We start from the raw sequence: 25,649 nt of genomic DNA, 5'->3' as shown, positions 1-25,649 counted from the left end.
ACATAGTAATATATCCCAAAACAAGGAACTAAGGCTTGTGATTTAGGAAGAAATAGGTTCCTATCTAAGGCATTTCATAGTGAAATGGGCAGAAGCGTGTGCAGGTAGGCAGTGATATGTGCATCAGTTGGGATCACCATTTGCGTAAGTGGCAGTGAGGTGGTTGGGCTTTGAAGTGATGCAAATGGATCGGTGATGTCCATGCTATGGTAACAAAGGAACAAATGGCACAGGCCAGATATGGTGCTGATATATTTGAGCAAAAATGACTTGGTGCAATCAACGGGGCTGGAATTGAAAAGGATGATGAAAGACTCTGGGGAAGAGAGGGACATATGGACTCAAACAAATATTTTCTGAATATAGCTGCTACCCTGGAGAGTCACATAGGGTTGGAGGGGGCAAGAAATCCTTCAGCAAACAACAGGGCAAAGAAAGAGGTAAAATGAGAAACAGTATAAAATAGTTTTAAAGAGCACGTGAAGACTTTAGGCCAGGGTGCTTGTCCAACCATCAACATCATAAGTCATATAGACCACAAAACGTCACATGTATTTGATTGTGGGACATGTAGTGTTCATCCTTCCTAAGCAAACAAATCATACATGGAATTCATCATACAAGTCCTATACTTCACCTAGTCTTTTGTGTGGATTTTAAATTTTTAATCACTTCAGTGGCAACCCCATGTTGACAATACAGTGATCTTTAGATTAATTCTGTTCCCGCATTTTCCCTTCATGGTGTCAATTGTAAATGGGGTTTTCTCATATTTGTCCATTATTACCTTAACATTTGACTTTACGGAATCACTGCAAGACATTTTTTATTTTGTTTGTTGGTTGCCATAACCTACTCATCAGTGGTTTCCTGGGACACGTAGTGCACTTTTACATGTAAACACATTGTACATTGTATTGCTTGAACCTTTACAGCTATCATTATTATTAATTTGTGATTTTCAACAGCGTACTCCCGCTGGCAACAACCGACACCGGCTAATAAAATGGTCCTACATTGCTCCCACAGTGGGAGATGTTTAAATTTCTTATTGCTACAATATCCTTTATTGATTATAATACCACTTGTTTCATTTTTATCTCTCATATTTCTTCTTTTGTGGGCCGTGGTTAGATGGTAGCCATTCCAGTGGGATTATTTTCTTATACCCTATACATTTTCATATTGTGTTCTTTTCCAGCTGAGTGCTCTTAGACCTAAGAATTTAACATATTAATTAAAGCTGAACATGAAAATCCTCATCGTAGTCTAATCCATATAACACCATAGTCTGGAGCTCGATAACGTATCTGGATTCTAATTTTCATAAATCCAGAACCTGATTGCCACCCTTTTCACTAATGGTACCCTTCATTATGAACTTTTGGCCTTTCCTATCTTGAAATTCCATTGCGTTTCGTGCAATATTGCACACCTTACATTTCCCACAACCTTTAAAGTCTGGCATTTCTTTTGATAACCAGTTTGTTTGAGATTCTTGATGTCAAAATTGCTCCTCACCAACATGTTTTTCAATGCTGGGGACTTTTCTAAAGGTGATTACCCTTTACTGGATGTTGCCTAGTTGATCCCCAGTGTCTAGGTCATTTTGTATCAGATACAAATGTTATTGTAGAGCTTTTCTTATTTAATTTTGTCCTTTGTCAATATTCATCTGATCTGGCAAGTCTCATTTGATTTTTTCACCTTCTTTCTTCTTGTGATTATTAATTCCTAGCTTTTCATTTTTTGAGTTTTTTCCAACCCTCATCCTCTACATTTTGTTTATAACCTCTTTGTAGAAAATGTATTTTCAGTTCTTCAATCCTTTCATTTAGCTCCTTTACATTCAAGCATTTTTTTAAGACTGATAAATTCCCCTTGTTAATATTCGTGAGAGATTTCTGGTGGAAACTTTCCATGTGGAATGCGATCTGTCGCTCTATCTTTGCGGAAAAAGAGTGGTGTTGAATATCCTCTTCTCCTATATGAGGATGTCAAGAAATGTGGTATTTTCATCAATGATATTGTATGTGAACTCATGGCCACAGTCACTGTTTATTTTATCGAAGTATTCCTCAAATTCTTTCCTTGTTCCATTTCAAATGAAAAACATATCAATATAATGTTTCCGTAGCAGTATCTTTTCCACAAAGGTCTCTTTCACCCCAAGTTACCACCTTCTCCACAATTCCATGGTCAAAACTGCATAACTTTAAAAATGAGATGCCCATGGCTGTCCTGCACTTTTGGCAGTATATTTGATGGTTAAACATAGGGATGTTATGTTCAAGCAAAAGTCAATCATTTGTAAAAGGATTTTGGAATGTTGGAATTCACAGATAGTCCACTGCCTTAAGAAATACTTAGGCGTTGAGACCTAATGAGTGTGTGATAGATGTATACAATGATACCATATATATATTGGTGTCTCAGTGGACTAATGCTTCAACTGCAAGGGCCTGTGTTCGACCTCATGGTCACAAGTTTAAATTCCGGTGGGTCCACTCAGCCTTTCATCCATCTGAGGTCGACAAAATGAGTACCATTGAGTTGGGTAACAAGAAACATCTGTTATTGAGCGCCAAGATACCTCCGGGTGAACGTGCGCTTTACAAATACACATGTTATGGACAAGATAATCTTCTTGCCAGTGAACATTGTCTACAATTAATAGTATGTCTCATGTGTCTTTGTTGTATGAACTGTGATCCTTAACAAATGGTGCAGTTAAGAATCCACATATTTTAAGGTGGTTTCGAAGAGAGACCCACATGCTGAAACAATGAGCCATCCAGGTGGGTTATTAGAGTATTTATTGGTTAGGGAATACATTTTTGGCAGAATTCCTAATCAGTCATCAAAGACTGCAATTTGCAATTTTTGGAGTAACTCATCATAGTATTTTTTTATGTCCAACTTTGATTTGTCTTAATTTCTTCATATTTGTTGATATCAAGGAGTTGTTGCATAGCTTCAGTTACATATGCATTAATATCCATTATCACTAAGTTGCCACCATTATCAGTGGGCTTTATGACAATTGCAACATTCTGTTGGAGGTTCCTAATCGCTTCCCGTTCCAATTTAGTTAGGTTCTCTTCTTTCATATTAATCTTTCTCTGTGAATGATCTATTTCATGACTGGCAAGTTCATAGAAAATGTCAATTTTATTACCCAGTGATAATACAAGGCAAAAATTGGATTTTGGTTTAAAAATGCTGTATTTAGGTGTATTGCCTTCCTTAGCAAATTATCCCATTATCTGGCTCTCTGATACTCCTTACAGATCTTCTGCAGTTGCTAGTGCAGAAGCGTGCAGATTACTCAAATATGTAATCTGCTCAACCAGTAGTTTTGAAGCCACTGTGTGAAAAACTGTTGTGTGTTCGACTATCTCTTTTGCTTTAATTGCATGTAATTTTGCCAGATTTATTTTCAAATTTATTTGTAAAATTGATTTTGGTGTCCACATAAATGAATTACTCTGGACAGAAAAATAATCCAGTTATGAGCACCAATCTCATGTTTGGTACGTTGATATGTCAATAAATTCACCACCAACATTTCTACTTGTGGAATACTGCTTTCTCCTCCACTTACATTGGCATTAGATCCACTTATCGCCTCAGGTTCTGATGTTTCCATTGTGACCTTTTCCAAAGTAAGTTGTTTCCTGAAAACCACAACACATTTGGCAAACGTATAGATGGCGCCTTACAAATCTTGTTGAGAAATTTTCTTCGTTTTCTTTTTTTCAAATCTTCATGTCTTCTTAGTCTATCCTCTTTTCCATCAATTTAATTGGTTTGCTTGTTCTTTATTTGCAATTGAGGACATTTTCTTCTCTACATCCTTGATTTGTGCAATCATTTTTTCATGATCTTTCTTGGCACATTTGATTAGGATCTCCATTTTGCTTTAAGAATATTGCATATGTTTGTCATTCAATTCATGTAGATTACGGTTTACATCCAGATGACTTGGTATACCAAAAATACAAAGTCCCCTCGGTATTCTTGATACCTCTATGTAGTTTTGGAATGTTATTTTCCATCTTTTAATAATCTCTTGCCAGTTTCTCCAAAACATTGAAAAGGTTCTTTACCTCTGGTTTATCCTCTTCTATTCTTTTGGTCTGCACTGATATTTTCTTACATTTGTTTTAGCAAAAGATGCGGCTACACCGACTCATTTGGCTGCCCTTGCTTCTACAGCAATCTGCTTAATATCAGAAATGCTGTTTTAATGTTCCTATATATTCTATCTGGCCCTATGTTTATCATTTATTTGTTCATTCAACCATTCAATAACATGTTTCCAAATATTGTCACATTCTTTCATAGGAAACTCCCCATTCTAAAACCCGGGGGTCAGGCTCTACCTGCACAAGAAGGCACTGAAGCGAGTGCCAATAGCTTGTGAAGTGCTTCAAATTTGGCAAAACCTCTCCCAAAGGCATACGTCTGACCTCCTCAGAGACTGAGGGCAAGCTCTAGGATAACATTCCTGGCGGGTGGTATACTGCACTTTTGCAGCCACCCAAGCTCCTCATTAATCATTAGTGGTGTGCTCTTGTGTTAGACCGAACAGCCTTAGAGTGGTCTTCCCCCCACTTTTTACCTGCCTCCCCCCACTTTTCAGAACGCATTGTTGCAGGTTTTAAAACTTGTATTTTTGGATGCATCCAGGACACTATGTGCCTACATGGCTTCAGCACAGCTAGGCTTACTATTGCCCTGTGCAAAAAACACAGTTGATGGACAGAATGTAGAACAATGTCATACATTCACCCAGGTACAAGGATCTGGGCCTAATTCCACCGTTTTTTTGCACTCCACACCACCCTGGGTTAGACACTGGCTATTTGCAAATCAGCTCTGACCCTGTGCCTCATGGGAACAGTCCAGTCCGAACTACCAAGCCATGTCTTTCCCAGACCGGAATCAAGCATCCAAGGACCGGTTTCTGGCTATCAGCCTTCATCAGCCTGGATAGCTTGACTCCAGTGGTGTGGAGAGCCTGGGACTCACGTCTGAGTATACCCAGCACACTCGGGGTGAAAATTGCAAAAAACACAGTTGATGGACAGAATGTAGAACAATGTCATACATTCACCCCAGTACAAGGATCTGGGCCTAAATACATTGTTCTTTTGCACTCCACACCACCCTGGGTTCGAAACGATGGATTTAGGCCCAGATCCTTGTACCGGGGTGAAAGTATGACATTGTTCTACATTCTGTCCATTAACTGTGTTTTTTGCAATTTTTTTACTATTGCCATGTGTCACACAACTCTGTACTCACCACACTCCGTGGAAAGAATCCAGTGGCTCAGCACAAATGCTGTCAAACCCGACCGGTCTTAAATCCATCCCTCTGATAACTGGAGGTTGTCCCTCTAGAAAATGCAGACCACTAGTACGCTCAGTCATATTGGTCACTAAACCCATAAGAGGCATGGCCCTCTCGCAGGACTGCCATCCCTCACCAACAGCACAGGGCTGGGGTATATAGCTGCCACCACCCTTGTGGGCCGACTGATTATACATTTTATATTACAGTCATTTGGGAGATCTGAAATGCTAGGTTCAACTCAAATCTCATTTGCATTAGTCAGATATTTTGTTTATTAGATGATAGAGGCCAGTTTTATACATCACTGTTCCACGCCTTGGCCTTGAAACAAGAATCACCCATAAAATTAGCAATATCAAGTTATTCATTGCTATAAAGAGCTAGGATTGGGTACCATAATGCTAACCTAACAGTTGCTATTAAATTTCACAGTTTTGTGATAATTTTCATACATTAAACTCATCAACCTATCATATAACAATGAACCAAAAATAAACTGTCTCAGACGTGAAATAATGTCCGTATTACATATGCAGATTTAATTTGTTCACATCACAAATCAATATGTTGCATAGGTTTTCATGCTTGTCATCACAAAGTTATTCTTTCAAAAAAAATGCCCAATGCATTTCAGGCCCCATTGGCCCTTCTTCAGGGGATTATCTATGAACAATGTAAATAATACTTTCCTCAAATTGTATTCTAGGGTGAGCGAACTTAAGAAAAGTAGAATAGAGTCTCATTGCATTGCCAAATCCAAGATCAAAATAAAATTCATTCTTATTAGAAAAATGAGACAGGAATATAAGAGGAAATAAGAAGCAGAACCATGAATAGTCAGAAAGACAGTGTTTGAGCAGTAATGCATTTAAAGTCAGCTCCCAAATCAAACAAGTGCACCAAAACGCTGCACACAATAAAATACCTACTGCGAGGTGAAATTAAAGAGCGCCACTGTTCGGGCCACGATGTACTAACTAAACACCCAGAAAAGTGAAGTGCTGTAGTGAAAAACGAACCTTGAAAAATCTCCATCACACTGTCCGCACTATCGCGTCTCTGTGAAAATGATAAACCATTCGGTGTTGTGAGCAACATTACCAAGGGCTACCGGAGGACGCATCGTGGGCGGTACGGGGGATCCCTTAGTTGGAATTCTGCAGGACGGTCCTATTTAGAACGACCTGGCATTGAATCATTCCATCTGTTATGTCCAGACTCTGCAAAGAATTGGAGTCACTGTGTACTACTGGACTATAGATAGACCATCTTATCTATTGTAAACGCACCCCATTATTGGTTGGAAGTAACTAAATTGATTACTTGTCACTTTGAAGTACCACAGATTCAATTAATGGGATCAGTTGGACCGTACACGGATTAGAGAAAAAGATATAAACTTCGCTATTTTGAGGTGCAACGAGTCTCACTTATCGTAGAGCAGTCTTCATTCCTGAAGTTATTACATTCAATCTAAGCCCTGAAGAAGTCCCCTGTGATGGATGAAACGCGTCGGCTGTATGGTGCCTCATTTATATTCTTGAAATAAAAGATTTGAAAACCAAGGAATACCATTGTTCGCGATTCATTGTATAATATATATCACATATTATAATTTGAGGTGCACCTTTGCTGTTTTGAATGTAACATTACCAAGACGTATGCCAAGCAAACAAAGTGAATGGCGGCAAATCGAGAGGATGAAACGCTGACTTTCATAAAATCTCCTAAACCGTTAAGCTTCCACTTCGACGGTATGCTGACCTCAATCTTCGTAGTGGGTGATCAAGTGAAACCGGTGTACCGACTTTGACATAAAAAACAGAAAAGAAACTATGGACTGCTCACGAAAGCGCCCCAGATAATGGGCGCCATCATCGAATGGTGAAACGAGCCATAGTGCCAGGACTACAAAAGGTGACACATTATCTAAATCTGCGCTGCCTAAAAGAACACTAGTTTAACAGTGTAAAATAAGAAAAAGAGAAGAACCAATAGGGAAAACAAGAAAAAGAGTGTAAAAGAGTGTAAAAGAATAAAAAGAATACAACAATACAATAGACCCTTAGGGTGTGGAACATTTTCATCATTTAAGATGTTAAAATACTCAGCATGTTAAGTCAGTTTACAAACAGCAGAACAATCTTAATGATACACTTTCATCATTTAAGCTGTTGCAATGCACAATCTGTTAGTTCAGACTACAAACAAAAGAAACAGTATCAATGAAAATATGTACTAATGGCAGCCTATAATGCTTTCCACCTAGTGTGGAATCACAGAAAGCAACCTAGGTCCACTTTATCATTGATCCCCTTAGGATCTTGGATGTCAGGTCTTCTTATCCAATAAATCTCCCTCTGGAGTAAAGTCCTAGTTAGATCGCTCCCGAGTGAGGGTATCTCTAACATCTGAAATTTCAATTGAGCTATGGTATGTCTGTTTTCAGTTCAGTGGACCGTTAAACTGCTTTTCATATTGCAATTACGGATGGTACTTTTGTGCTCAGAAATATGGGTCTTAATTTTTCTCTCAGTTTTGCCTATGTACAGTAGCCCACAGGGACATTTAATACCATATAACAAGTTTTGGGAATTGCAATCAGCATGGTATTTTGTTTTTATAGTTTCCCCTGTATGAGGGTGCTGTATGCGGTCACTGCATATCACGTTATTGCAGTGCACACAATTTTGACAAAGTCTTGTTCCTCTGAAGTTTCAATACTTTCTGTCACTTGAGGTTTCAACATTTCTTTCAAATTCCAAGACCTTCTGTAAGCAAATATGGCTTTGTTCTCAAAGAGATCATTAAAATCACTTTCATTGGCTAAAATTTCCCAAAGGTGGTTGATGATCCTTTTAATTTGCAGAGAGCAAGTTGAAAATTTTGATACAAACGCTTGTCTGTTGTCTTTCAATTTACCTTTCATTTCTAAAAGACTGCTCCGTGATTTGTTTTCCATCTTCAAGATTGCTTGGTCCAAGACTGAATTTGGGTACCCTTTGGATTTGTCTCTAGCTTTAATCAAGCAGATATTTTTTGTAAGGAGATGTCGTCTGAGCAGATCCTTTTAGCTCTAAGTACCTGGGAATATGGAAGGTTGTGAATTAAACCCAGAGGATGAAAGCTGGTAAACAATAAAGCATTATTTTTGTCTGTCGGTTTGTGATACACTTCCATATGTAGGTTATTATTCTCTATGGTCACTAGTACATCTAGAAAAGGGAGAGATTTTCTGGTCATTGTGCTGATAAATTCAATGTACTTATCACACAGGTTCAATTAGTTGATTTTGATTTCCAATAATTCCCATGTGTTATTCCAAATTAAAAAGATATCATTAATGTATCTGCAATACAGTAGCAGATACTCAGACCATTCTTTGTCACTGTAGATGAAAGACTCCTCAAACTTAGCCATGTGCCTATTAGCATAAGCCAGAGCCCCGGCAAAACACATTGAAGTTCCTTTCAATTGCAGAAAATATTGACTGTCCCATTCAAAATAACAATGATGAAGGCAAAAATATAATATTTCCAATATAAATACTTTGTCAGCACCTATAGCGCTTTGTTTCAGTAAGGCCCATTCTATTGCCTCCTTACCAGCTGAGTGGGGGATGGAGGTGTATAATGCTTTGACATCCAAATCACATAAAATGGTGTCACTGTCTGGTTTAACTGTGCTGATTTGCAGAAGAAAATGAGTGGCGTCTTTTACATATGAATTCCAAGTTTGGACGAAAGGTTGCAAAAAGTAATCTATGTATTGACCGATAGGTTCAAAGATGGTTCTGCACCCAGTGATGATCAGTCCAAACGGAGGATTATACAAATTCTTATGGATCTTCGGTAACATATAATCCAGTTCTTCTTGGATTAATAACGGAGATAAGTTTGAGTGTTGTTCATGATCCATCCCATCTCAATTGCTTTGTTTAATATGCTTTCAAGTGTACTCATCAAATCCAAAGTAGGATCTTGGTCCAATTGAAAGTAAGTACTGGGGTCTGAAATGTGTGCCACCACTTTTGACATGTAGAATTGTTTATCCATGATAACAATAGCTCCTCCCTTATCTGCTTCCTGTTTAACAATTCTAGTGTCAAGTGCTAGAGATTTCAAAGTATTCCTCTCATATTTGGTAAGATTGGTCTTTCTTGATCTCCTGACATTCATCTTATTAAAATCTTTCTTTACCAAGTTCTCAAAAGCAGCCAAGACTTTATGGGATGTTGGAGCTTGAAAAGTGGATTTTCTTTTAAATTCTATGAATTCAGGTTCTGAACATCTGTATCACAGGTGTTAAATGTGGTAAAGAAAATTTGTAGACGTAACACTCTCATGAACTTGAATAAAGTAATTTCATTCTCCAAAGTGTTCGTTTGATAAGTAGGAACATATCCTAATCCTTTATTCAGAATGAGAATTTGTTGTTGAGTGAGAACTATTGATGAGATGTTTACGATTGAGTCATTTTCTGGCTTCTCAAATTTTGTCTTGATTTTTCTTTGGCTTCTCCTGGTTTTCCTATTGATTTGCCTGGTGGTTGGCTGATGTTTGTCTCCTGTGCTAATAAAGACTGATGTAGAAGCATAATCAACTGGTGCGTCTCCAGTAGCACCACGTGAAACATCGCTGTTTTGTCTATCCTAGGTGGTTCTTTATTGATGTTGGTATCGCCTTCTGTTGCCACGCTTTCTTCCGAAGAGATTTTAGTTTTTTTTAAAGTTTTTTTTTTTAAAGAAAACCCTTCTCTGTGCGTATACCTCGGCCCAGGTATAGACCTTATTCAGCTTGTAGTCCAGAGTCTCTCTTTTATATTTCCTAAATTTGCCCTCCTGTAATTCCTTAGAATATACATCCAATTTGGTGTTCATATCCTCCAAGACTTTGTTCCAATCTTCTGTATCCATTCTTGCTTCTAGATCCGTTTGAATGACTGCAATTTCCTCAGTGATTTCTTTGATCACCACTGCCAGTTCTTCAATAAGTAGTAAAATAAGGTCTAGGGAACATTTATTAAGTACCGCGTACCATCGATCCATACAATCTTTCTTCAAGTGGAACCTGAACATAGGTTTTATGCGTAATCTTAATCCTTTTTTCGATGACTCAAACACCATAGAAGCCCTCATTTATCACATAAAAAACCTGCATCCTAACATAAGGGGTTATGCCAGGTAAGCCTTATGTTACAAAGGGCTTTGAGAAGTAAAAAAATCAAATAAGGCGTTTTGATCTAAAAAATGGTTATTTTATGTGGGACAGCTCTCTGCAAATAGGTTTCAACTCTTTCTACAAACACTTAAGTCCAAAAAAACGACTTCACCCAAGTACCAGTGAAGAATTCACGTGACCCACCTAACGCAGGCCGAAGGTGAAATCAGAATCCAAAAAGCAGAGCGCTGGAAGAGTGGACATCATAGACAATTGAAGCCAGTGTGCCAGGTTTTTACATACTGATTCTGGCTAACCTTCCTGTAGCATCACAGAACTACCTTGGTGGATTCCAAATGTATTTTCTAAAGGTTGAAGAACAAGCACTTGTACGGGTAGTACTCTCAAACTCCAATTAAGCTGGGGATCCTTTCAACCTCTGCAGCAATCACAGGCTCAACAAGCCTACTGAAAGTGCCCTTCAATGGAGTTGTGATTTCTGCAGAAGAGGGGGTTGGAAGAGGCAGCTTAAGGTATTGGGATCTAAAAGTCAGTATGAGTGCCTTGTCCCTTTGTGGACATCCCAAGACCAGGCCTTAGCTATTCACATACCCTGTGACCTCATGACTCCAACAGGACATCATGGACAGTCCCTTTGAGGAGAGAATGGACCCACTAGATTAGAAGGGTGGTGTGGTTTAGGCACACTATTTGTATGTTCTACATACAAATTGCATTACATGCTGAGAAATGCCTTTAGGATAATTTTTTTAATTAAAGATAAACAGCTACGAGTGGCCCTTCTGTTGTGGAAGAATTTAGCCTGCATATGAACCTATGGAGGATCCCAAAATGAAATAGTGCTCTAGATCTGTACAGGTCTTCGATGGCTCAATCTACCTGGATCCTAGGATACCACACATCATAACGATTGTTGTCTTTTAGAGAGCAGTCACAAAGCTCATCAGTGACTTGATATAACCAGATATCCTATAATCACAGGTACTTTAACTATCATACAATTGTCCATCTAAACAGACGTATGTCCTAGTGTCTTCTGAACATATGCTACCCCTAATGTGTCATGAGAATACTTTACCAAAAGCTCCTTGCACACAGTATTTCTCACAAATTTCCAACACTTCTTGTCACTCCCAAATACCCTAGCTTTGAAGCCATTCTAGGTTGTCAAAATGCACACATTCTATGACCAAATAAAAATCTCAATTGGCCTTTTTAAATTCCTCATTATCATATGCATAGTCTCATGATGTGTTCAAATTTGAAATACTTACAGTCTCAAATTCTTTGACATTTAGTTTTTGGAATGTCTCCGCAAGTGTACTCTCATCAAACCATTTGTGGACAAGAACGTTTCGGTCTTTCTTTTTCACCAACCGGCAAAGAGCTTCAGAAATGCCAGTCTGAATTTCATAATCTACATTGGGTGGGAAAAAAGAAACAGATTTATGGAATAGATCAGAATGGCCAGGTTACATTTGGGTATAAGCGTGTATTTTGGATGCAATTTATTTAAAGACAAACTGCTAGTTTAACCCGTTTCTTAAAAAATTAAGCAATTTATCAAACAAACCAGAAGTATTTTAGTGTTTAATGCATAATTGAGTTGAGATCTTTTTTTTAAAATAAATTCAATCATGAAAGTGAAATTTCACCACCACCACTGAGCCCCTTGCGACCCCAATGAGTAATAAGACATTGCTTAATTATTTAATCCATGGGGTTGACGCTAAGGTTGGGAAAGAACTGCTAGGACGGAGTACCAAAACTGTCACCTAAATATATTATTTTTAAAAAATCAATACCTTATCTACTTTTGCCCGCTTGTATAGCAGAAACATTTGCCAAATTAGATCGAATGTGTAGGGTCTGTTGACACGAATCGGTGACCTTTTTAAATAAGCTGAATTCAAGAAATCCTGTTTAAATCACACAATAACGAATTTCCAATAGGTTTCCAAATTCTTTACCACTACAAATGCATTTAGAATTCAGAGTTTCAGTTGACTGCTTGCCTTCAGGTGGACATGTGCTTCTACAAGATAATTTCTATTTACAAGATTATGAGAATTTCTATTTATTTGTATGTTGTGATATACAGTACCATCCGTCACCTACCAGCCAACACAAAGTGCTGGATCCTAGAGAAAAGAAAAGCATGATGGAGGGAGTAGACCCAAATTCAGAATTCCTCATTTGGTGTGGTTGACATGGAATGTGCTTATAGGAGCCATTTCAAGATCCTATTGATCTGCTCCTGATACTTCCATGGAGTATGATTTCAAACAACAAGAAGGTTGACAAAAGTCGGCGCTGGCAAGAAAAATCAATAAATAAAAAGTTGGCTCGAGCAAGACTAAATTACTCTGGCGCAATAAGTATAATTCTGGGAATTTCATGTTAAACAAAATTCCTTAAACCACATCATGTTGCGTAGTTACCTGGCATGTGTGATTTTGTTTACAATTTCTTTTTTTACACCGAACACAAATTTTGCCCTATCCTAAAAAGCTCTTGTAATATTTGTGGTGCCTGGCACTAGTGATATCAATTTATTTGATGCCAAACCTTTATCATTAACTACTAGTGACTTATAATCAATTGATGGGTACTATGCATTTGAATTTGCTTTCTTCCTGATTATCGGATTAACCACGTAAAAAGGATCCTCTCTCCGCCGACCTCGCCCTAGCAGAGACCCCCCGCATCCACAGAAACAGAGCTGGCAGACGAGCCTTCTCCTACATCGCAGCCAAGACCTGGAACGGACTCCCAGGACACATCAGACGCTCCCCCAACCTGCACACCTTCAGGAAGAACCTCAAGACCTGGCCCTTCGACTGAACTGGAGTGCGCCCCCGCGTGCGCCTTGAGACCCTCACTGGAGAGTAGCGCATTATATAAATCCCCTGATTGATTGATTGGTGAGAGACAGCAACTCAACTATATGAGTGATGAAGATGGTCATGGGCACACTTACAGAACGCTGGTCAGCAATCCTGAATGTGTCTCTCCCTTGTTTGGGAGGGAAGAGTAGGACATTTTCTGGGTTTCAGGTGGCAGTATGGATCATTGGGGTAGACGGATATTCAGGGTTTTGTTAATCATAGAAGGAGGGAAGATGAAATCTGTAACCCACTGAGTAAGTGAAAATAAAAGACTGGGAATTTTTTTTTACTTTGCATGTATCAAGGTAGGGATCAGCATGGCAATTTAATCTAGTGCTAATTTGGATAATAGGTTACATTCACAGTTTAGCAATATTGTGAAATATTAAGACTCTGGTTTTAAAAGGTTTTCATTCCCCGCACATAGCCTATGACAGTATTAGGCTCATTCCATCTCAATGCATCTCCATAGTCTAATATCATAAGTATTTCTAGCATAAGCAAATTAATCTGATTAATAAACTTAAGAAAACTCTTCTTTGCTTTTTTCCTGCTCGAAAACATCATTAATTCTGCTGATTTTCTAGGCTTTTAATGACCCCTCTAGTGCGGCATTTATGCCCGAATATAAGTGATTATAATCTTGGAGAATGTGACCAAGTGCAATATCTACTCCTCCAGGCAACAGCATCAAACATCAGTGTGCAACTCTACCTCAAAATATCCCCAACTCACAGAAAATGACTCCAAATTAGTTTCAATCTTATCTAGAATCAAAAGTGTAGCACCTTTTCTAATGTGGTAAAGTCTATCCAATGACAAGATTCCTAGCAAATGTAAGCGACAAAATATTTAAAAGTGGTTATTCAACATGAACCTAAATGGCTTAACTCCTTCCCCACCAAAGTTGGTAGCCAATGTGAAATCACTTTTGGCCTTATAAGACATTTTTGTGAAGGATGAAAACATGATCACAAAAACAAAGATTGCCCAGTACGAGCTCTCAGGCTTGAAAAATTAAAACTCTGCCTGAAACAAACTTCAGGATTAAAATTTAGGCCCTAGTTCTCTCGCTCCTGGATTGAGACAATATCTGACCCCACGGCCTCCCAGACATAACCCTGGCACCCCTGAAATGCATTTGACAGACATGTCCAAATATTGACGAAAGTCAACATAGAATCCTCAACCTTGATGGAACTATATTGGCTCACCTCACAGGTACGTATCACTTTCAAGACCAATTGCATCAACTCCGGGGCCATTAGAAACAGCACTCTGCTTATATAGAAAATGAATGATTCAAGTGACCCGCTCCAAACAAGGACCTGGGACATCAGCAAATGGAATGCAAGATGGAAAAGCCCAAAATGCATGACTACTCAATCTTCGCTCCCGGGATCTGAGAGCTCGGAGGTCAGGGCTAAAGGCAGTGCTAGTCTCTCAGTGCCATATAGGAGCATTAAAAAGGTGGGGGCGTGGCTAGTCACGCAATGCCTGCAGACGCCCACGGGTAGAGCTCCAGCCTGAGCTCCCCTTCCCCGGGCTGAAACTCCGATATAATTATCCGGAACCGGACAAAAACGCAGGCGGAGTGACCAGGCACCCTCCTCCGCCCCTCCACCGACTCTGGTGCGATTTGGTTGCCCCCAGCCGCTCCGGGCCCCTCAAGGGCACTCCAGCCGTACTGCATGCGGCCTGGCCGGCGGGCGCAATTAAGCGAGGCTGAGGATCGGCCCTGGAGGTGGAGTCTGAACCGCGGGGTGCCGGAGGCCCACAGCGGGCCTGAACCTAAAACTTGCACAAAGAGACAGTCGCTCTGGGGAGCTGGCTCTCAGTGGTACATGCTGGAGCTCCAGTGCCCCGCAGCGTCTGAGGCCCACAAGCCAGAGAGTCACCCCATAATAAAGAGACACGCGCCGCCTACAAGGACCAACTGCTGTGTGTGGCGTGGGCACCCGGCAAGCGCAGGTATAAGTCATGAATCGGGCTGAAGCCCAAAGTGCAAGAGGGCATAGCAGGACACCTAATCACGCAATTGCCACCTGATGTGTAACGCGGACAGCGACTGCCTGTGATCTGAGGGCGACGTACCAAGACACTATCCTTTGCCCACTCGTAGGCTGTGGCGCTTGGCGAGGATTGCTACTGTACACATACCACCTGGCCAGCGAATGGACCTCGGGAAGCTGGGACCTGCAGTGGGGGGGGGGGGGGGCATGAGGGCAAGGCCTGCAATGCGAGGCACGGGAGGACTTCCAGAGACCCGCACCTGCATCTGGGCGGCGGCGCCTGTGCCAGAGGGCCCTGGCTGCTGCCGGTGCGCATAGACGCTCTTGCGCCCCACAACTCCTGCCTCCTGGCTTCTGGGGGGGGGGGGCCAAACCTTGAGACTGCCTCCACAACCCTGAGGCCTTTACCGCCGAGGACAGCGTGATCTCCCCGGGAGCGCGACTCCACGCTGCCACCCGAGGCGGAGCCCCATGCTGGTGGGAGTGAAGCACGACCACCACCCATGCTACGGCTGCCCAGGAACATCTCAATAATCATGCTGTGACTGCCTCTGGATCTCAGCGCCACAGCGGGACGTTCTCTTGCCCCCACCACCACATTGCTCACGGGGGTCTCCCGGGAGCCCACAGGATTGGCGCCACCACGCCGGGGTCCACCCCGACAGACACTTTGCCTTTCGCAACGGAGGGGGGCCGACACGTGGAGGACACTGCACATGGACACACTTGCGGGAGCTAAATGCGACGCGGTGGCAGCAAGCATTCTCTACGAATGTGCTCATCAACCATCCTAGGCCCATAGGCACACCGTCGAAGACACAGTTAACTCCTGACGCCACGAACCACTGAGGCCAGCATACCAGCGGCTGGACACAACGTGAAGGGGCTGCGTCAGGAGTGCCACTCACCCTAGAGACCCTACAGAGCCACCGCACATCGGGACTTACACTGTCTGGGCCTTCCGCTGAAGCGGCCCCTGCGGCTGGGGGTTCTGGCTGACACTGCGGGCTACACAGCCTACCACTCTGCTCATGTCTGGGGGTGTGAAGACGCACACGGGCAGTGGAGGTGCGCAACTCAAGGACTCAAATATTCCCATCTCTTCCCTGCCAAGTTGAGGGTGGTGGCACAGGACAAAACACACTTCTTCACTAGTCCGGAGGAAACTGAGGCCTGGCTGGACAGCGGCGTGGACACAGCACCCAGACGAGCACCAGGGTCCACCACAACGACACGCACTCATGGACCACGACTGCGCCGTAGGCACAGATCACCAGCTGCCCACCTGTCGCAGGGGTCGATGGATCTCTCCCCACCTGTGGAACTAGTTCTTCTCGAGCAACAAGATGCGCTTTGCAAAGTCACAGAAATCAGCGGCTCCCCAGCCTCGAACCCCGCCCCGGACACCAGCCCTCGGGCCTTCCCGAGTGATGATGAGGCTATCTATGGGCTGACGGACTCCCAGATGTCCACTGAGCAACCGGATGTCACGCCACAGACGGCAGATATGATCAACTAACAAGCACCACTGGACCTCAACGGGGAGCCCCGGAATGGCACCGCTTTTGATTCTGAACATGAAGTGTAGCCCTGTTGGATTGTGACCAGGAGAATACCTGAAACGAGACCCTCGCCCTGCCAAGGGACGATGGACACGGAATGCAGTGAGTAATGCCCTCCGAGCTTGAACAACACCACAGCGCTGCACTGATGATGACTTTTAGCTGCCCCAGACAACCGGGCCTTGACACTGGGCAGCTTGGCCCCCTGCGGGGCACACAAGCCTGAACACATTGCCTGCTCACGCCCGGCCTCGAATAGACATGTACATAGCGAACCAGGCCACGATAGATTAACATACTTCTTGCTGACTAACACCCGCTTCCAGCGGCCTGGGGAAGGGTGAAGCCTTCTTTGCTGGCCACACTGCTAGAGCACGGTAGTAGTGCCTACTACATAGCGACCCCCTGAACTTAAAGTTTAATAATCTCAATTGAGAGCTTGGACGGCGGCATGTTTAGCAACCGACCTTTTGGTATTCTATATTGGTTTGGCTTCCTATGGTCGGTTATGTTTTTTACCCTACGATTCTTTTGTTACTTGAAACAATTCGTCCTAATGTCACTGAAAGTGTCTTTGTGGATGGGCAGGCTCTGGGGGAGGTGGGGGGGCTAGCCACGGAAACAGGGATCACTTAACAGTGTAAAATGACAGAGCTAAAAATATGCACCTGGAATATCAGGGAAATGCACACACCGTCGCGCAGATACCAAATTTACTCCTACCTTAAACGTCACCAGGTCCACATCGTACTCCTACAGGAGACACATTAACAAGGTGGAAGTGCAAACACTACGCCGCAGATGGCGCAGGCAACTCTACGCCACAGAATACTCCTCCTATGCTCGTGGAGCACTCCTATGGGTGAGACCCGAGACACCCCCCCTATGTTAACACATACGCGCACAGACTCAGAGGGCCGATTTGTGATCGTTTAGGGCAGACTGGATGGACAGCCGGTGGTCCTGGCCTCAATATACTCCCCAAATACAAACCAGGGAGGGAGACTTCTTCGCACAGCTGTCTACGAAGCTAGCACCCTGGCACGGCGTCCCATGGATACTGGGGGGCGATGAAAATTGCATACTCGATGCCACACTCGACCGCTCCTCCCCACCCCACCCCAGGCCGGTACTCCAGCGCACGGCGCCATGAAAGCTCTCACCCACTGGGCAACACACTGGGACCTGCACGACATTTGGTGCACCCTTAACCCCACCTCTAGGGTGTATTCCTACTTTTCAGGAGCGCACAATTTGCATGTAAGGCTAGATAGATATATAATATCTACGACCCTTCTCCCCCTAGCCACGGACACATACTACATGGGCCGCACCCACTCTGACCACAACCCGCACATGCTTGCCATAGCATGGGAGTGCCCGCACTCACCCATCCCCACTTAGAGATTACAGCCGGCTCTGCACCTCGATGCCCCCTTCCGAGACTCCCTCACTGCGCAAACGGCACAATACTTAGAAGACAACACCGGCACGGCGTCCTCCCCCCAGATTGAATGGGACGCCCTTAAGGTTGTAATCAGCGGACACTGCCTGGGCACACAGGGACACATACAGAAACAGCTAGAGGAGGAACTGACACACAGAGACTGACCTGCAAAAACAGGAACAGGAGGCGGTGGTAGGAGCGGATGGGCCGTTACTCACAGCACGCGCGGAACATGCGCGACTGCTTGAGCGACTTTGCCTTGTCAACTATGCAGCCCACTCGGTGCGCACGCATCACCTCAGTGATAAATCAGGGAAATTGCTGGCCTGGCTCATCAAACAGAAGGATTGATCAGCGCCTATATCGGCGATCTGCACTGACAGGGATGAGGTGGTGTATACGCAAACTGCGATACATGCGGCTTTTCACGGGCCACTATCAGGCCCTGTACCGCTCCAACTGCGGGTCCCTGCTGCGGACATCGTAGACTATGTCTCGGGCATACAGCTACCAAAATTGACAGTCGTGCAGCAAGGCGACCTAGGGGCTCCGCTCATGCCGGAAGAGCTCCGTACTGCCATATTCGCCCAATCGAATGGTAAGTCCCCTGGCCTGGACGGGCTACCAGCCGAATATTTTAAAGCCTGCTCTGACATTCTGATCCCCGAGCTGCTGAAAATGTACACAACCGCCGCCGAGGACTCCTCCCTCCCGCCCACACTCAACGAAGCCACACTCATATCCATCTTAAAACCCGGCAGGGATGGTATGCGCATGAGCTCTTACCGACCGCTAGCCCTGCTAAATATGGACTGCAAAATATTAGCCTCCACACTAGCTCAGAGTCAGGCCCCTCTAGTCCCTACTCTTGTGCACCATGACCAGAACTGCTTTGTGCCAGCGCACAGCACCTCCTATAACATCTGCAGGCTATTTAGGGTGCAGGCCTACGCCGCCCATCGATGGCACCATTCGGGGTGCCTCATACTGGACCTCGAGAAGGCATTTGACTCCGTCGAATGGCCCTATATTAGGATAGTGCTGGAGAAATACAACCTTGGGGACAACTACATTGACATTGTGGGTTTACTCTACCAAAAACCGACCGTACGTGTACGCACGGGCAGTCTGTTGTCTGACGCCATCCAGGTGCGGAGAGGCACTAGGCAGGGTTGCCCCCTGTCTCTGCTGCTCTTCTCAATGGCCATGGAACCTCTTGCAGCCTTGCTTAGGACGCAGGGAGAGGACTGGGGGATCCCGTTGGCAGACGGCTTACATGCGGTCTCGCTGTACGCGAACGACTTGCTCTTATACATTAAAGACCTGACTCATATACCGCAGTCCCTATCTGATACTTTCCGCATCTTTGAGACTATGTTGGGACTCAAAGTTAACTGGACCAAATCTGGAGCGTACTCTTTCAGCCCAGATACACAGGAGTGCGACATTCGCATCAAAGGCGGGAGACTTGCCTGGTACCCTACCACGTTCAGGTACCTAGGTATACACATTTATAGAGCCCCACTTGACATCTTGGAGGGAAACCTGACCCGGGCTATCTCCTCCCTGCATGCACAGATAACCTTCGGTAGGACACTTCCTCTAAACGTGCCTAGCTGAGTTGCACTGACAAAGATGATAATCCTACCTAGACAATTATAATATTATGCAAATATCCCAGTATATGTTCCGACCCGGGTGTTTCAGGAACTTGAAACCTCGCTCCGAACACTCATCTGGAACACCGGGAGACCTCGCGTGGCACTGACAAAGCTCTATATACCCACGGAGGCTGGAGGCCTTGCGGTTCCCAACCTGGAACTGTATTACCTGGCTGCACTGATGCAATGGGTGACGGGATGGCTGAGTGGCAGAAACTTAGGTGATACTGCCACAGAGGATACGCTCTGGACTCATACGCAGATCTGCACGTTATTCCACCCCCTGACCAAAACTCCCTGCCCGCCGCAGCTACACGTGGCGGTAGCTCGCAGATGTTTTCTGCGCTGCTTGAAACTAACCCGTGAGGTAAAGCCCTACGCCCCGGCGCTTCCATTGCTGGGCACACCCCGAGAAGGTGGAGTGGTGACTGAGGCTATGCTGGAGGGATGGGCGCAGGCGGGAGTGGAGACACTAGGCGACCTATACCCGGACGACGCCCTGCTTCCCTTTGAGGCAATGGCCAGAGACACGGGCCTATCAGCTGGGCAGTTCCTTCTCCATGCGTCCATAGTGCGCACACTTGCGTGCCCGTGGGGAGACATGACTGAAGAGCTGCAAACACACCACTTCATACAATACCTCCATGTTATGGGCAATGGATCCCATGTAATCCACTGGCTGGCGCAGGCTCTCCTAATGCACACACAACACTCCACCCAACAGTTGCGAGACAAGTGGGCGACGGATCGGGGGAGGGTATGGACGGACAAAGAGTGGGCAATGATACTGGCTGACCCAGTTAATGTCCCTGGCAACTCCCGCTTCAAAACTATACAATTTTATATATTACACAGAGCATACCTGTCGCCGGATAAAATCAAATACTTTTCGATCACACCACAGCATGCCCACGATGCTCCCTGGTCGATGCGAACATACTACACATGCTCTGGGACTGCCCCAACATACACACGTACTGGACTACAGTGACTGCCCTACTACAACAGAGAGCTGGCGAAGACCTGCCGTACACATGGGAGGCTTGCATCTTGGGACTCAATAAAGAGGACTAAGCTCAATAGGGTGCTGGCTAGGTTCTGGGACTTGGGCCTTGTCACAGCCAAACGCTTACTCACCAAACGCTGGAATAAGGGCGAGCCCCCGCAAGCCAAACACTGGTATACCTCTTTTGACAACTGGGCGAGGGCGGAGAGTGCCGTACTGCACAAGGAGGAGACGACGGGGCACTGGAAACTCCCCATTGCGCAACTCTGGGACGATTCTCTGAAGTCCTTCCAACAGGTGAGTTCAGATCACGGAATCACTTAGATTATACCTCCCCTCAGGCCGGTCATGGCCGGTAGCTGGGACAGACACCCTCATGCCCCCATCGACACCCCGCCATATTAGATGAGTGAATGACATAACGGATACCCACGCTAAGAGGTACCGCTGCAGAGACGCAGCATCACCGCCGCCGAGACCCCTGCCCCTACAGCACTGGTACTTCGATGCCTGCTAGGCACCTCTGAGCCACTCTCCCCCCCTCCGAGAAAGGCCCGCGCTCCACTAGATTCCACATGCCACATGTTCCTGCCACGGATTCGGTGGCACACCTCCACAGACACACATTGACACTCCTATAGATCTATTAGCCCTTTACCCTCGCCCCGCCACTTCAAGTTCTCCTTACTTTTTTATTTTTATCCGACACCTCACAATGTTGGTGAACCTTTTCCTCTTACTTTGTCCCGACCACAACTTCCCTTCTGGTTCCGTTTGGTTGTCAAGGCAGTTTTACCTGTGACATGCCTGTTATACAGTTATGAATATTATATTAGTTGCTGATATCCAATTCCCCCGCAACGTTCTTAATATGATCATACACGGGGGAGACATTGCATTTTGGCTGACGGGAGTGACCTGGGGAAGGCGCGCAACCGGAAGAACATGCCACCCCACACCACATCTCATCCCCACACCCCGAGTTACACTGCTAATTGCACCATACGACATCGCATTCTTAGGCATGCACCTTCTTTCTCATATGTCCTGTCAGTTTTGCAACAAGAACTGTGATATGTGTTCAATGACCCAATATGTATAGTCGCTGCACTGTATTGTCGTTATGGTGTTATGCAAGTTATATGTACCACAACCTCTTACAAAAAGCATACTCGTGTAATGTAAACTAATACTGCAAAACTAATAAAAGATATTCAAACAAAAAATAAGTACATTAAAAAGGTGTTAGACCACCGAGCCAACACGAGCAAGACTAACTAAAATGCAAGCAATAATTACAGTAAATCGATGAAGTGCATTACATTAAAGTTTTAAAATGAAACGATTTTCTTTGGACTCGTTTGGCATTTTAAGAGCAGTCCGGCTAGGAGCTAGCAGTTACCCCAGACGAAGGGCCCACGGAGGCCCGAAATGCATTGGGTTTGCAAATAAACTGCTATTTTAATGAAATCTGCCTCAGTGCATATTCTTGAATGAAGAGGTTCGGATGGCCCATCAGGAATATTTGAAACTCAGAAAATTGGCATTACCCTACATGTGGATCGAAAATGGTGAATGAATGAAAGGAAAGAAAATGTTTAAAAAAACGGAATAGAAAGGTTTAAAATGATGAACATTGGTTTACATGTTGCACATGCAGCAGCAATTGTGTGATGGTTTGGGGGCGCTACACAGTGTCCCAATGTTGCTAGTACTTGTTTCACGTGCCACAGGGGCTGGGCACGTAACCAGACAGCACGCTTTGCAAAATTTAAGGACAAACATGATAATATGAAATACTTGGAGGAGTGCAGCCCACCTATGAATGATGTTTCAAAGTCACCAGAGCTAGACCATGAGGGGACTCAAGACCGCAGGAGACACACCAATGAAAGAGTCAGCAGGGCGCGAAAGGCCCAAGTCAGACCCCTAGTGGTCGGAGATCATGTGGTGTTGAAGACCCGGCACCACAATTGGAAGTACCAAACAACATTCGGACCCGAGGTATGGTAGATCGTGAACATCCACAGCACCATGATGTCGGCCACCTGCGGCATGAGAGCCATGATGAGAAATGTGCCGTGGTTCAAGCGAGTCTCCAATGAAGGAACCTCGAGGGGACCGACATCCGAGGACATGGAGGGGGGCGACGAAGATATGACGCTCCTAGGGACACCGGCGGACCAACAAGATCAGGAATCGTCAGTGCCCAGACCAACAGCGGAGCCTAGTATCACCCAGGCAAGTTCAGTGCGCGGCACAGAGGAACCAGTGGGCGAAGAGCCGGTTGGAGAGCAACGAAGCAGGAGGTACAATCTCCGACCAAATCCGACCCCCAGTCAGAGACTCAGACTATGCATGGAGCCTCCGTGTCGCTGGAACCTCAGAAGTAGCCGGGACTAAAGAACTGAGTTTGGAGGGATGTACTGACGGAGCCACCCGGCCCGTCCACCCACACACGCACGCACACAGCCTGAGGGCGGGTCATGCCCCAGGTATAAATAAACGGGCGCAAGACCGTCTCGTGGTCTTCGGCCCCTACTCTGCAAGATAGTGTCCGTGTCTTATTGGTGCATGTGTCTAGGTAGGCCCCACTCTGTGGCCTAGGTCATCCCTGTCCCGAACGGTCACTACAGTCATCACAAGACAGCTAGTCAAATTCACATAAGCGCTTAGTTTAAACTGGCCTGGTGGCTAACATTACTCCTCCCTGCTACCGATATGCAGCAATGGGCTCCTCTTCACACTGTTCAGGCCGGCAGCAATGAAAAATAAATGGCAATGTAATCATTTAATTTTTTAAGTTTTCTGCACTCACCCCGGGATGGTGGGACAGGCGGGTGATGCAACTCCGCCCTCATGGAGAAGCTTCTGCGAGTTACTAATGTAAATACGTACCAACTCGAATTGTGTGAGACAGAGAGGGAGCTGCGTTTGGCAGCAAGGGGAGCATAGGGCGGCTGCTATTGCTGGCATCTTTTTTCCCAGGCTCTTCAGCAGTTCGGCCCATGCTTGCTCCCCTTTTCCCTCAGTGGGGGGCCTGCATGTGAGAGGCTAGCAACGGGAAGCAGTGACGGTAACACGGGTGTTGCTCCGACTGCAGGCAATGAGAGGGGGTGGAGCTGAGTGGGCATTGTCTGGCCCTTCCGTATCGACTGTTCTCAGCGTCCCCCTCTGCTTTGGAGGCCCTCTGGTGCATTAGTCATGAAAAAAACTTACCACAAGAATCAACGGCCAGTGGAGTAAAAAAAAGCTGTTGAGCCACTTCCAGTCTTTTGAATTTGAGCCCTCCCAAAATGCTGCATTGCTGAGGGGTGTTTTGCTGAAACGAAAAGCAAATAAAAGTAGAAAAAAAGCCCAACTTTTATCTTGAGTCACACCAGTGACCAGGGGGCAGTTATTGCAGAGGTGGCAGCCAGCCTATGTTGTGAGACTACGGTTGTAGCAGGAGCAACACTCAAATAACTCTGTAAAATTCCTTAGCTCAACAGAGAATTGTGGGGAGAGAAGTCCCAAATGAACTTTGTACAAGCTTTAGTCTGTCAAGTGAAGGTACAGCTGGGTTTGATCTCTGCTGCCTCTGACGCTTATCTAAATGCTGCTTGCAAGTTTGAGGAATAACAGTCTATCTCTATCTATGTGACCTACCTTTACAGCATTAACCTGGCCTTTTCCTTTCTCACCATATTGCAATATCTGAAAGGTTGCAAGTTGGGGGACCAGGAGAGGGGTGAGGCTTGGTGTGTATCCTGGTGAACGAGAACTGATGCAACTAGGCACTGCAATACACTGTTAAACTTGCTCTGCAACTTAGGATATTGCTTGTGCCTCTCATCTGCAGAGTTACTACGGAACCAGCAACTGGGGAATGGGAGGTGAGGCGAGCAGACTGTGGTATCCAGGGCAAGGGGTGAACCAGAGGCTCCAGTAACCAATTTGAGCTCCTCTCGGCTGAAGCGGCCTAGATTGGGCACAGCTTGCAGGTTCCGCACCCTCTTGCCTACTAAATAATCGTTTTATCTTTTCCTAGCGCTATTTTTGCCTCATTAAGCAATCATCCTCTAACAGCTCTGGTAAGTATCATGATGGCAAAAAAACTCAGATTTGGTGCAATCCTTTCTTCCAGACTGTCAAAAAACAAAATCTAGTCCATTAAAAAACTACAATGCCACAATTGGGAGCTGTAAAAGGGAGCGGAATAAACTAGCTGAAGAAACACCTTCCTCCAGCATAGTGTTGGGGCAGTCAAAAATGAATGCTGAGGTACTAGCAGTTGAAGATCAGCGGACTTCACCAACAGAATTTGGGTGTGCGCTACAGAACTCTATTCAGCCAGTCCAGGAACTCCACTGTAGGTGGGAAAATTAATCCTTGGGGGAACATTCTTTAGTGTGTACTGTTATAGCAGAACCACAGGTCTTACAGGGCTCTATTGTATTGGACTATACTTTACCAGACATTTTACCCTTAAAAATTAATGAGGAGTCAGTAAACACAGGTGTGGAATTATTGTCAGAGATTCCCAAGCGACT

At 44.7% G+C, this 25,649-nt stretch overlaps 1 protein-coding gene across 1 annotated transcript in view; it reads right to left on the bottom strand.

Moving 5' to 3' along the window:
- Positions 1 to 25,649, bottom strand: part of SYCP2L (synaptonemal complex protein 2 like) — a 1,791,741-nt gene that overhangs the window by 1,350,513 nt on the left and 415,579 nt on the right. Inside the window, exon 9 of the mRNA XM_086966882.1 lies at positions 11,816 to 11,958. Coding sequence (XP_086823008.1) covers positions 11,816 to 11,958 — 143 coding nt within the window. The remainder of the gene's footprint in view (positions 1 to 11,815; positions 11,959 to 25,649) is intronic.

Source organism: Lissotriton vulgaris, chromosome 4_1, assembly GCF_964263255.1.
Source record: "Lissotriton vulgaris chromosome 4_1, aLisVul1.2, whole genome shotgun sequence".
NCBI classification, from domain to species: domain Eukaryota; kingdom Metazoa; phylum Chordata; class Amphibia; order Caudata; family Salamandridae; genus Lissotriton; species Lissotriton vulgaris.
The sequence above is the reverse complement of the archived record's forward strand: the minus strand, read 5'-3'. Positions and strand labels throughout refer to the sequence as shown.